Source organism: Ovis aries, chromosome 1 (assembly GCF_016772045.2).
Source record: "Ovis aries strain OAR_USU_Benz2616 breed Rambouillet chromosome 1, ARS-UI_Ramb_v3.0, whole genome shotgun sequence".
In the NCBI taxonomy this organism is placed as follows: Eukaryota; Metazoa; Chordata; class Mammalia; order Artiodactyla; family Bovidae; genus Ovis; species Ovis aries.
In genome coordinates, this window is record NC_056054.1 from 127,700,131 (window position 1) to 127,714,105 (window position 13,975).

Sequence of the window (13,975 nt, forward strand, 5' to 3'; positions counted from 1 at the left end):
CGCGAGGCTTCACAGACTAGGCCGCCGGGGGAAAGGGCGGGACCGGCTGAAGAGAAAGGAGGGGCGTGAGCCGGCCGCACGCTACGTTCCCAGGAAGCTGTGCGCGCCTCTCGTTTCTTCCAGGATCTCCTGAGAGGGCGCGTGAACGGCACCCTGCAGACTGGTCATGGCCCTCCACGTCCCCAAGGCCCCGGGCTTTGCCCAGATGCTCAAGGAGGGAGCGAAGGTAAGAAAAGGAGGAAGAGGGAGTGAGGTGGGAGAGCCGCGGCGGCCGCAGTCAAGAAGAAAAGCCTACCAACGGGCCCGGCGTGCCCACCCGACATAGCGGTCGGAGGGAAAGAAGATTCCAGAAACGGAGGTGTTCTCTGGAGAGCTTGGCCGCGGAGGGCCCCGGGCATTTCGAGTTTTTTTTTTTAAATGAACCCGGGAGAGGGGGGCAAGCGGCCAGAAACGGCGAGTGGACGACGAGGCCGCAGGCGGCGCGTTTTTTGCTTTGTAGCCTTACAGGGTGTGAAGGCCGCTCTTTGCATTTTTCCTCCGTCAGTAAAACGGGAGTGAGGAGGCTCTCCTTTGAGGGGCGCGAAGTAGGTGAAATAACGTAGGTGAGGTTGCTTTGAGTACTGCGAAACGGTTCCAGGAGCGGGTGGTCCAGGGAGGAGAGGGACGAGGCAACTCTTGCAAATGAGAAACGGCGAGCTCCCCATTTAGTTAGCAGAAATAGTGCATTATAGGATAAATCTTAGTTACAATCCCAATGGGCTCTGTTCTGAACTTAGCCAGCTTGAGGTAAAACTTAATCCTCTGGGTCTTACTTTCCTCATCTTTCAGTTGGGGAGATTGGACGGAAATAGTTGTAACCAACAGAGTAAGTGACACCCTGAGCTAAGTAAAGCTTTTGTTTTATGGCGAGATCTTGAAAGTAATTTCAACAGCATGGTTTTTTGTTTGTTTTTTTAATGTCTTAGACACACTGCTGTAAGTGTGTCTCTTAGGTTCAAATAGTTGCGTTCCCTTATTGTCACCCAGACTTGCTGTGCTTAAACGAATGTAGATACTGTGGTTCCATTTGTGGTAACAGTTTGAGGGAACTAGGTTTCTTGTTGGCGAGGATGCACTTTGGGGATAACGTGACTCTAGTAGGTAAGGAGGTTTACTGTAAGTATTGGTGAAAGAGCTTTGCTGAAAATGACATGAACTAATTTTTTTTTAAAAGGGAAGTGGCCGTATTTTTTTTATTCTGAGGCAGAAATAAGTGACCAAATAAGCAGAAGGATAATTTCAAATAATGATAAAGGAAATTGAAAGTGCGCCTCTAAAAAAAAATTATAAAGGAAAGTTTGGGGTAGAACAGTAAATAAAATGTTAAGGAAAGAACTCAGCTCTGTGCTTAGTGGCCAAGATTAAAGGCAGAAATGTTTCAGGCTAAGGGACCAAACTCACTGAGGATGAAGTGAGTTTGACTTGTTAAAACAGTAAGAAAAAAGATGTTCACATGAACAGTAGGCTCTTGAAATTTATCTGAGACTCACAAGTAAATCCCATGTCTAAAAGAAGTTCATTGTAAAACTTGAAAATTTGAGTACTGTGAGCAGTTCAGTTTTCAGTGTATACACGTTGGAATTAATGTGTACAAACGAACAGTTTGTTTCAGTTCAAATGAGAATTCAAAATCTGTATGCTTTAGTTCTAAAAATGTATAAGGCAAATATGTTAATTCCCTTTGAACATAGACCTGTTGACTCTACAGTGCTCAGGTTTTATCACATTCATACCACATTTCGGCTTTTAGAAAGAATTGGTAGACTCTGGAAAGGTATTTTTATAATCTGCAATGGTTCATATGCTTTCTCTAATCAGGCTTAGCACTCTTCTCTGCACTTTTCACTAAACTAAAAAAAATTAAGCTTTATGTTTTGATGTGTAAGTAGGTACTCATGGTCCCTAAAAATGTCATGCCTTATTCATTCAACTTGTGGACAAATCTGTGAATTAGGATGGTATCTGGTATCATAGGAACACCAAACACCATGCTTTACATACATAAATCTCATTTGATAATGTCAACAGTCTTTTGAGACAGGTACTATTATTTTACAGATGAAGAAATTATTGAGATTCATTGTCCTGCCTAATCAGAAATTTTCTTCTACAGCATTTTTCAGGATTAGAAGAGGCTGTGTACAGGAACATACAGGCTTGCAAAGAGCTGGCCCAAACAACTCGTACAGCATATGGACCAAATGGTAATTTCTAAATTCATGTTTAAAAAAAAATACAGTACTATAATATAATTTTGTGTAGTAGTTCTTTGAAACTTGTTTGAGGATATTATATGTAAATTGAGAATTTTAGCCATAATACACTGTAGTGTTGAAAATCATTTCACAGTTCAGTAACTCCTGTACAGTTTTCCTAATCTTTAATCAGCAGTTTGGATCTTTTTAGAAAAGTTGTAATCAAAATGTTACTTTTTGTCCTATTGAGAGGATAGAAAAGTTATGGTGCTTTCACCTTTGAGGTAGTACCATTGTTACAGCTGTGGAATAGTTCTCTTAAGTAAAATGACATAATTTAAGGGAGAAAAATTCTCTCTTGCTTCCCATCAACTGAATTAATTGATACAAATTTATGGAATAAGCAAAACACACTTTCAAGTAAATAATTTTAGTCTTTGTACATGTCAATATAATTTAAGTTGATTGAAAAAATATGAAATTGGCAGGAAAGAAATAATAGGTGTGCAGGCAGGGGAAGCCATTGAGCTGTGGCTTTAAGAATAGGTAGTATGTTTTGAGTTCTTACAAAGTTATTTCAAGGAATGGATAGCAAATTTTTGTTTCTTCACTGGATTTTCTTTGGTGTCTGGAGAGGGGTTTGAGTGATGATGCATTTCTTTTTCTGACTATTTTTGAGGAATGAACAAAATGGTTATCAACCATCTGGAGAAGTTGTTTGTGACGAATGATGCAGCGACTATTTTAAGAGAGCTAGAAGTAAGTTATTTCTTTTAAAAACCCAAGAAATGTTTTGGTGATGTCAAAAATTCAGTGTATTCTAACATCGAATAACCTTTATTTCATTCACATTGGATAATAAGGGGTTTTTTAAATTCCCAACTTGAAAATTCATGCTATAGATGTTCCCAATTATAGAGAATCCTCTTTATGTTTCACATCTTTGCTCCTGTTAAAATCTCCTGTAACTTATGGAGAGGTTGGTTGTGATAAAATATGCATATATATTTGCCGATAATATAAAATTGAATGTTATCTTCTTTAGAGCGTGACACTAAAGTGAATTATTCTATAATGTAGAAACAGCTGATATTTAAGATGGGTTTGTTTTAATTGTGTTCGTGAAATTAAATCAGTTGGTAGAATTTTGTTCACCTACAGTTTTGGTGGTATAGAGTCGGGTTTATGAGGACAGTCTGGCACCTGATCACACATGGAAAACCACTCCTCAGCCAGCTGCTAATTGAAGGATATGTTCTGTCTCAGGGAATTTTTCTTAAAGCACCAGGATTAATTCTTTAGTCAGAACTCCATAGATAAGTTAACGTTTCTCCATCTTCTTAAGTAATGATATGAGAGTGTCACTTACTCAGTTGTATCCGACTCTTTGTGACCCCATGGACTATAGCCCACCAGGCTCCTCTGTCCATGGGATTCTTCAAGCAGGAATACTAGAGTGAGTTGCCGTGCCCTTCCCCAAGGGATCTTCCCAACCCAGAGATCGGACCTGGGTCTCCCACATGGCAGGCAGATTCTTTACCATCTGAGCCACAAGGGAAGCCCAAATAATGATATAGTGTTAAAGTAATAATATTGAACAAAACAGATCGACGAGATATTTGTGGAGGGACTTGTCATTATGAAGGTTAACATTGTACTCTGTGATGTTCTCAGGAGTTATTTAAGTATGGTGGGGATATTGTCTTCGTAATAAACCAGTGTCGGCTATTTAGTTTTCTCAGTGCTGTCAGTTGTCACTCCTTGCTTATTTCTTTAAAAAGCATCTTAAATTCTAGGGAAGGACCACTTCAAATTTTGATACACTTTAAGAAATATTTTTATTTTTGTTTTTTTAGACCATAATTGATAACCCCTTTCAATGAGGATATACATAAATATTGAGACTTATCACCAAGCTAAATGACATCTACTTTAGCACCTCTGAAGCCTTTTTTTAAAAGTGCTTTAGGTTGGAATTACTTTGTTTTTTAATTCAGTGAACCTGTAATCGTGTTAGGAACTTTATGTATACAGTGTACATACTGAGTGACTGACCTCAGTCAGTTGAAAGAAAGTGCCCTGTGAAGTTACTGTCATTTATGGTGGTGCATTCGTCCTGATGGGTATAAGGGTACCTGGATTGTCTTCTTGTGGCCACACTATAGGTGAGATCAGAAGAGTTACTTAACCCATAGGAGATTGGAGTCTGTTAATTTAAGAAGAAATGGAAAGGAAATTTTTCATTCTGCTTTAAGGGTCAAATGTTTAACTTGCTATTTAAATTCAAACCCCTTCTACCAGGTACAGCATCCTGCTGCAAAAATGATTGTAATGGCCTCTCACATGCAAGAGCAAGAGGTTGGAGATGGCACAAACTTTGTTCTGGTTTTTGCTGGAGCTCTTCTGGAATTAGCTGAAGAGCTTCTCAGACTTGGCCTGTCAGTTTCAGAGGTGAGTGTCCATTTTATAACCTACCCCTGTTTAAAATTTGCTTATGTATGTATACCTACTGTTTCAAACTTAAGATAGTACTATAGTAATAGCTAGTACTGTGCACTTTTCTCTGTGTCAGGGTTTCTAGTACATGTGCTTCCCGTGCAGTGTCTCATTCTGTCCTTACAAGAACCCTGTGAGTGGGGCCTGTTAAAAGTAATCCCAATTTGTTTCAGATAAGGAAAGTGAGCCTTAAGTTAGAAAAACCTTGCTCGAGTAGCTAGTAATGGTAGTTGGGGTTCAAATGTGGGCTGTCAAAGCCTGTGCTCTTAAATACTAGATTTTGCTGTGAATGTTACTCTGGGAGTGTGTTTTGTCTTTGTCTATTGAAAATACCATATCTGTTGGGTTACCAAAATGAGATACTTTAAGACACGTCAAAATTATGCCCTTTGAGGAAGTATTTTTGCTCTTTACATTTAAGGTCATAGAAGGTTATGAAATAGCCTGCAAAAAAGCTCATGAGATTCTTCCTGACTTGGTATGTTGTTCTGCAAAAAATCTACGGGATGTTGATGAAGTGTCGTCTCTACTTCATACCTCTGTAATGAGTAAACAATATGGTAATGAAGTGTTTCTGGCCAAGCTTATAGCTCAGGCATGTGGTGAGTATATATCAGTAAATGAAAAAATCCAAAATTAAAATGTCTTCATGTGGCTAAGCTATTTTCTCTGTTTTCCCAATTTATCTTTTGATATGTCTTTGTTTTCTTAACAGTATCCATTTTTCCTGACTCTGGCCATTTCAATGTTGATAACATCAGAGTTTGTAAGATTCTGGTAAGTTTAGAAATGCATCAGTGTTATCTAGATAGGTCTTTTTTTTCTTCTCCCCCCACAAATCTCTTAATCTAAATTTTACCTTGTAAGTTTTAGACACTTAAGACTTCCTGCCTTCGTTTAAGATTTTGATAGTAATACTTTTACTTTGAATTTAAAAATATATCAACATATTCTTGTCATCACTTTTCCATAACAGTTGGAAGGTTTAGTACATAAAATAATAATTATTTGCGTTCTTCATATATGCTGACTTATAAAAATGAGCTTAGAAGGAAATTTTGAATGTGGTTCAAGTTTTTCTGTTGCTCTATAATAAAATTCATACTTTTAATATCTAAAGGGTATATACTTGATAGAAAATTGTGATTGGTACAGTAAAACCTGTAACTATTGGTCTTACACAGACGTGATTGTTAACGTAGTCAGATTTAACTTACATAAGTACGTGCACTAGCTGTGTGTGTGATATACATCCTGTGTGTTCTGACCATCCATATACTGCCTCCCCTACGCCGTTATGTGGTTTGTGTGTGTGAAATCAGAAACTTGGCGTTGATCCCTGTTCTGTCCCTGTCGCTGACAGTCCAGCCTGGTACATTGGTGCTGAGTGAATGAATGGCTTAGAGCAGTTCTTTGATTTTTCCCTGAGTGTACTGCAGGATCCCAGTCCATAACTGTGGCTCATTGCCAAAGTGATCCCTGCAATGAACAGACTGCTGTGCTTTACTGTCCATCACTGTATCATCATCCCCAAGAGTCCCTGCCTTGCTGTAGTACATTATTTAGTAATGAATATTTTTGGTACATGTAGAAGCAGTCAATTAGCCCTGATGTTATTTTCATGAAATCATTGATGATTTTGGTATCCAACTCCTCAGGGCTCTGGTGTGCATTCCTCTTCAGTACTGCATGGTATGGTTTTTAAGAAGGAAACTGAAGGCGATGTGACATCTGTCAAGGATGCAAAAATAGCAGTGTACTCTTGTCCATTTGATGGCATGATAACAGAAACTAAGGTATGTAGATTTCAGAATCTTGAAGGTAAAAACTTGGGCTTCCTTTTCAGTAACATTTTGAGATGGAGTTTGCTCTTAATCCAGTGAATATGGCATTCACCAGGTTAAATGTTCAATGAAAAAATGAGTATTTGTGTGCTGTTCATTGCAATTTTTTAAATAACATTGAAATTCTGTAGCATCCTGAAACAAAAATAGGCTGACATAGTTTGAAGTTAGTAACAGTTATAATTGGAAGTTTGTATTGAAAATACATAGTAAGTCTGAACTTTATAAGTCACTGTTGATTTCATCCCTGGAATTCTTGAGATCTTGAGCGGTTGATATCTTTTAAAATTAGACAGGTTTGGGGATGGATGGGCCTGGTCATTTAGTCCACATTTTAGAGGAAGTTTGAGAACCACAGTGTTGTTTCAGTACACTAGTTGACATTAGAAGACAGATGTCAGGACATCTGCCTGACCTCTCATAGTATAGAGTTTCTCTAATTTTTCCACAAACAGTGCCTGTCAAAGAGCAAATATATTAGTGCTGAGTGTGGCAGAGGGAGAGGTTTATGGTCTAGGAGCAAGCTGCATTTCTGTTAGTTTCGTACAGATTTTGTATTCTGTTATATGTGCACGTTTAAATTGTTTAATGTTATTCTGTGACTTTGAACACCAAAGTGATTAAATGGTTTTAAAGAAAATCTTTGCTTATTTTGCTAGGGAACGGTGTTGATAAAGAGTGCTGAAGAATTGATGAATTTTAGTAAGGGAGAAGAAAATCTCATGGATGCGCAAGTCAAAGCTATTGCTGATACTGGTGCAAATGTTGTAGTAACAGGTGGCAGAGTGGCAGACATGGCTCTTCACTATGCAAACAAATACAATATCATGTTGGTGAGGTAAGAGAGGACTGCATTCTGTCACTCCAGATTGTAAATGACTTTGGGCGGTGAAACAATGAACAAATAAATTCAGCACACCATAAAGACTGTTGATCGTGTTAAAAGTGGGGAGTATGAGGTATTAGGGAGAAGGCAATGGCACCCCACTCCAGTCCTCTTGCCTGGAAAATCCTATGGACCGAGGAGCCTGGTGGGCTGCAGTCCATGGGGTCGCTAAAGAGTCGAATACAACTGAGCAATTTCCCTTTCACTTTTCACTTTCATGCATTGGAGAAGGAAATGGCAGCCCACTCCATGTTCTTGCCTGGAGAATCCCAGGGGTGGGGGAGCCTGGTGGGCTGCCGTCTATGGGGTCGCACAGAGTCGGACACAACTGAAGTGACTTAGCAGCAGCAGCAGCATGAGGTATTAGACAATGTAGCAAGTGGACTTCACTTGGTCTAGGGGAATAGGAAATATCTGAGAAAACCTACCTTTAGACTGAGAGCTGAAGGACCAGTTAACAGATGTTAATTGAAGAGAGAGAGGGAAGAGTGTTCCAGGCCAGAGGAAGAGCTTAAGAGACCAGACACAAATCTGGTACACACTGTTAGCTAGAGTGTGGGGTTAGGAACATAACTTTGTTTATGGATTACCCTGGACAACTTAACCGTTCCCACCTTTCTTAATATAATGGGCAGAGGAAATCACTGTGCTCTTTCTCACGGAACATTCAGTTGCCCAGAGTAAAGCAGAAGTTTTCTGTGTGCCAGGGCTTCCTTTGTGTTTTACAACTACAAACCCTTGATATCCTAAGGAGACTTGAAAACGTTAATTCTAGAATAATTCCATAAACATAAGTGGCTGGATTGCACAGTGCAGTCCAGACCTATTCTGAGCTTGAACCTTGAAGCCCTATGAACAGTTTCCTATTTAATCTCATGTGTTTTACTATTAAGGCGTTTGATTTGTTTTTTAAAGGCTGAACTCAAAATGGGATCTCAGAAGATTATGCAAAACAGTTGGTGCTACAGCTCTTCCTAGATTGGTATGTATTTTGGGCACTATTAAAAGATAGTTGAACCTATTCAGATTATTTTATTACAAGAATTGTTTTCTCACAGAATCCTCCTGTCCTTGAAGAAATGGGGCATTGTGACAGTGTTTACCTGTCAGAGGTGGGAGATACACAAGTGGTTGTGTTTAAGCATGGTGAGTAATCATGGTAAAATGTACATATTTGATGTGTAGGGAGTTCATTTTCTTTTATTAATCTCCTAATATATATTTATTGACAGAAAAGGAAGATGGTGCCATTTCTACCATAGTGCTTCGAGGCTCTACAGACAACCTGATGGATGATATAGAGAGGGCAGTAGATGATGGTGTTAATACTTTCAAAGTTCTCACAAGGGTCAGTATTAGCATTCATCGTAACTTAGTAATTTTAAGTCCTCAAAAGCACAGTTGGCAGACTCCTAAATATCCTGAGAACTTCAAAATGAAAAACACGAGTGGCTTTTGTAAAGCACAGCACCTTTTTCCGTAAGATTCCATTTAAGTGTTTGTTGCTAATGAATTTTCTAAAATGAAATATGAAAAGGAGCAGCTAATCAAGGCTTCCTTTTTTGACTGTCTTAAAGAGTTTATGGCGGTTTTTCTTCTGTTGCGCTTGTTTCTTATCCAGTAAATTCTTGTTGCTGGATTTGTGAAAAGTAAGTAACTGCACAGTGTTGTTCCCATTCTTCACTTTGATTCTTCTTTTTCATATACCAGACCCTATGGTGAGGTAAGATAGCTTATCCAGATCACTCCATTTTTTAATTGGAATTCAAGTTTTATAAAATTTGTAACCGAATCAGATTTAACCCTCTAAGACTGGTGGAGTGCTGGAATCTGAAAAGATTTAGGAAACTGGACATTGCTTCTTGGTAACTTTTTTTAACAATATGTTATAGGATAAACGTCTTGTACCTGGAGGTGGAGCCACAGAAATTGAATTAGCCAAACAGATCACATCGTATGGAGAGGTACATGGCTTTCTGTGTATAAACTGACTTTCTTGTTTTTGTTTGAATAAAATTGAGTAATGAGCACGTTTTTGTTTTAGACGTGTCCTGGACTTGAACAGTATGCCATTAAGAAGTTTGCAGAGGCATTTGAAGCTATTCCCCGGGCACTGGCAGAAAACTCTGGAGTTAAGGCCAATGAAGTAATCTCTAAACTCTATGCAGTACATCAAGAAGGAAATAAAAACGTTGGATTAGATATTGAGGTATTTGGAAGAGGAAAAAAGTGAACTTTATTTTGTGAATGTACAATGTAAAAATAGACGTTAAAAGGAAAATCAGAAAATGTTCTGATTTGTGAGCACAGGATTTTCTTAACAGCTTTTTCAGTTTGTCTGATAGAGAATTTAGTTATCCTTCTGCTTTATTGTGTATATAGGGTTGTACTTGGCCTAGCTACTTATTCTAGTTTTATTCAAGTACCCGTGTTTCTATTATTGAGTATAAATATTTTCACGTAAACCTTTAGAATGAAAGCATAAGAACAGTTCTCTGTTGACAGGCTGAAGTTCCTGCTGTAAAGGACATGTTGGAAGCTGGTGTTCTAGATACTTACCTGGGAAAATACTGGGCTATTAAACTGGCTACTAATGCTGCTGTCACTGTTCTCAGAGTGGATCAGGTGAGTGAGAAATGAAATATTGATCTTTAAAAATACTAATTTTTATGTAGTTCAAAGTATATTTTCATGGGACTAAAACACAGTTCTCTCTCTATTCAAAGTAAAGTACTCCTCCTCCCCCTCCCCCCAAAAGTTCTCTTTTTCTGTTATAGTTACACGTTGTGTTGAAAGTATTGATTCAACTAATTTAAAATTATTTTTCCAATGAAAGACTCCTTTGCCACTTGGGAACTGAAATGGGTAAAATAAATCTCATTTAGATTCATAGTTTTAAAAACCCTTCTTAAAGGAGGAAGTTCCATATGGAATATGGAAGGGTCATAAAACCCTGAAGCAGACATTACAGACTATAGTATTCTCTCCCTTGTTTGCAGTTTTGCTTTCTGTGGTTTCATTTTACCCACAATTCATCTATTATACCAGACTACTGTATGGAAAATTCTCATATTTTTCAGATTGCACACTGTTATCAGTAGCATGATGAAATCTCATGCTGTCCTGCTCCAGGACATGAACTGTCCCTTCATCCAGCATATCCATGCTGTGTACATTGTCTCTTAGCCATTTCAATGATCAGATCAACATATTTTACTTCTGGTCCCAAAGTTGGAGAAGGAAATGGCAACCCACTACAGTATTCTTGCCTGGAGAATCCCATGGACAGAAGAGCCTGGTGGACTACAGTCCATGGGGTCGCAGAGTCAGACATGACTGCAGTGATTTAGCACACAGTCCCAAAGTACAGGAGTTAGTGATGCTGCCAACTTGAATACACTCTTATTGTACCTGATTGATAGACTTGTACGGGTGAGAAAAAGCAGAGTGTTGTTATATAGAGAGAGTTCTTACTGTGCTGTTTCAGGTGTCCACTCAGGTTCTTGGAAGGCATCTGAGGGGTAATGTCTGGACCACAGTCTGTACTACCATCAAGGAAATGTGGAGATGACAGGGCCGGCCTGGTGGTTAAGAGCGTTCTTCTGTGACAGATGTTGTCTTGGGGGTTTTAAGGTCCTCAGGTGTTAAAATTATAGTATTTCTGCTAATATTTTTGAGGAATTAGGCAAAAGTGGTGAAGACTATTTCAAATTGAGTTAAATCAGAAATCACAATTTTTCAAAAGTGTTTTCTAGTAAGCTTAATGAAACCTATTTTCTTACAGAATTCTAGAAGTGATTATTAACCAATGAATAATTTTCAAATAGAGTAGAAAATTTTAATTGCTAGAGCCATAGTGTAAATCCATTAAATGAAAATCATGCCAAATTAATCTTGGGAGAAGCAATTTTTAGGTAGAAATGGAAAAGAAATAGAGTTTTACATAGAAATGGAAAGGAGATTGGACTTATTCTAAGCAAGGACCAGGTGGTTGTAATGACAGCAAAACAGGTTTCACTGAACTCTTTCCTATATAAGATGCCCAGAAATGGAACTGGATATCCATGGACTGGATTTAGTAATTGTGCATTCTTATGTCAGTGCATCATACAGTTTTTAGGAAAAAATGGTTTTGGAGTTTGTAAGCAGAGATAATGGGGGCCCCAAGAAAAAGTAGAAGGGACAGGAGAAGCTAAATAGACTGAAGCATGAGATAAGCAGAAAGTTTCACAGTAGAAGTTTCTAAGGAATATTTTGCATGCCAGTTAGCCAATAACAAGTGCCTTTCTCACACAGGTACTTCTTAACCTAGGAAGGCTTGTGTATGTTTTACCCTAAGGGAGGATGTTCATTGTTTTTGCCATTAGCACTGTGTACATACCTATCTTGAACCCATCCAACTGTAAAGAGCTTGTACTCTTCAGTATAGTGAAAGTGAAGTCGCTCAGTCATGTCCAACTCTTTGCAGCCCCATGGACTGTAGCCTACCAGGCTCCTCCCTTCATGGGATTCTCCAGGTAAGAGTACTGGAGTGGGTTGCACCATTTCCTTCTCCAGGGATCAAACCTGGGTCTCCTGAATTCCAGGCAGATGCTTTAACCTCTGAGCAGTTATCTAATTTTGCATAGTATGGATTTTAGAAAAGGACTTGAAAAGTTTTCAGCATTGAACAGTGTAGTAGGGCCGGATTAGTGTTTGTTCAGGTGTTTAATTCACTAGTTCTCAAATTGTCCCCTAATCCATAGCATCCTCGTCACCTAACAACTTGTTAAAAATACAAATTCCCAGATCCACTGAATCAGAAACTTGAAAGAGGCCCATCAGTCTGCTTTCTTAATTGAAGTATACTTAGCTTCTACAATTATGCTTGCTGTTTTTAATACAATCTGAATTTATCCCTAGTTGGTACAAAGCCTTCCCTTGTAGCTCAGTTGGTAAAGAATCTGCCTGCAATGCAGAAGACCCAGGTTCAATCCCTGGGTTGGGAAGATCCCCTGGAGAAGAAAATGGCAACCCACTCCAGTATCCTTGCCTGGAAAATCTCATGGATAGAGGAGCCTGATGGGCTGCAGTCCATGGGGTCGCAAAGAGTCGGACATTACTGAGCAACTAACACTTAACTCACTGGTAAAATGTTATTGCAGGAATTTCAATTTCTTTATGAAAGCTTCTAAAAAGGGGTGGGGACTCCTTTTTAGGGTTTATGTATAGGGTTTTAAGAGTTCTACTCTGTGGAAAGCCAACTAACTTTAACTTCTCCCAAATTCATTTGACCCCAAAGCTGCAACCACGTTTTTCTGCCCAAACATAAATCCTTTAAAAATGCTAGATGGTTATACTTATAAAATGGTGGGTTAGTGCATTCTCAATAAATGAGGCTTCTGGCATGTAAGTTTCCAGGCAGCTAGGTGCTAGGACTTTTGTTTATGAACACAATTCTTGTACTTGAAGAATACTAGGAAATACCATTGTTGAACATTAATATATTTTACCTATCGACCACTTTAGATTATAATGGCAAAACTGGCAGGTGGACCTAAAGCTCCTAAACCACAAGGAAATTGGGATAAAGATGGTTGGCAAGACGAATCTCATATATAAATAGCAAATCAGGTGCCAAACTGATTGATGGCAGTGATGCATGCAGATGTTTCTCACATTCCGCACATTGGGTTGTTGAAATGCATGTCTTAGAAGGCCTCCCGCTAATGAATGTGAATTTTGTTGCTCTTAATGTCCAGAAAACGGAAAGCTCACCTGCTGGATGATAACCACATCGCGCTAGTGTTCCATATGCAGTGTAATAACAGATTGCTCATTGGTGATGATTGTTTAATAACAAAGCAGGCTCAGAGAAATATTCTTTTCTCTTCATTCTGAAGTTTGAGTTTGTAAGTGTACTCTTGTGAATTTTGTTTTGCAGATCATCATGGCAAAACCAGCAGGTGGGCCGAAGCCTCCAAGTGGGAAGAAAGACTGGGATGAAGACCAAAATGACTGAATGGTTTCATTTTTACTGTAGGTGAAGGTTGTATTTGTAGTAGTACTATAGTAATTGCCTGATGTTTTCATATTCTCCTTAAATTAAGAAGTGTTTTGTGTTTGTATCTTGTATCCTTGAATGGATGATGCAATAAACGTTATTATCGAAGCCTCTTTGTCTGAGGACCACTGTTTTGGGTCTTGATTGTCTCAGCCTTGTTCATGAAAAACCGTGGCACTTAAGTGAAGTCACCCAAGTTATCAGGGGGTCTGTTTGCAGTATAAATCTGGCTTGCTGTTTGTCTGTACATAAGTTTTATTGGAACACATGTGATCAGGTATTTACATCCTGTCTGTGACTGCTTTCTACAAGGGAAAGGCAGAGTTGGAGACTTATGACAGAGACGAAGTGGCTTGCAAGGCCTCTGAGACATTTACTAATTATAGGAAGTGCTCTGTAGGAAGTCTGTCATTACCTGGACTAGATTTTTAGTATTTTTTCACAGCTCTGAAAATCCCTGACAGGTGACTTG

At 38.7% G+C, this 13,975-nt stretch overlaps 1 protein-coding gene across 2 annotated transcripts; it reads left to right on the forward strand.

The window, feature by feature from the left end:
• Positions 1-107: 107 nt before the first annotated feature.
• CCT8 (chaperonin containing TCP1 subunit 8) lies at positions 108-13,611 on the forward strand. Of its 2 annotated transcripts, XM_012186724.5 has the most exons (16): positions 108-226; positions 2,153-2,243; positions 2,914-2,993; positions 4,536-4,685; positions 5,152-5,332; positions 5,446-5,507; positions 6,389-6,526; positions 7,234-7,412; positions 8,376-8,442; positions 8,519-8,606; positions 8,693-8,808; positions 9,353-9,424; positions 9,505-9,669; positions 9,966-10,085; positions 12,969-13,073; positions 13,384-13,402. In XM_012186724.5, the coding sequence occupies exons 1-15, from the start codon at positions 167-169 to the stop codon at positions 13,059-13,061; spliced, it is 1,662 nt and encodes a 553-aa protein (XP_012042114.1). In that variant the 5' UTR covers positions 108-166; the 3' UTR covers positions 13,062-13,073; positions 13,384-13,402. The 2 variants fall into 2 exon arrangements, with proteins under 2 accessions (XP_012042114.1, XP_004002836.1); XM_004002787.5 differs by lacking the exon at positions 12,969-13,073 and having other exon boundaries at positions 13,384-13,611.
• Positions 13,612-13,975: the final 364 nt, after the last annotated feature.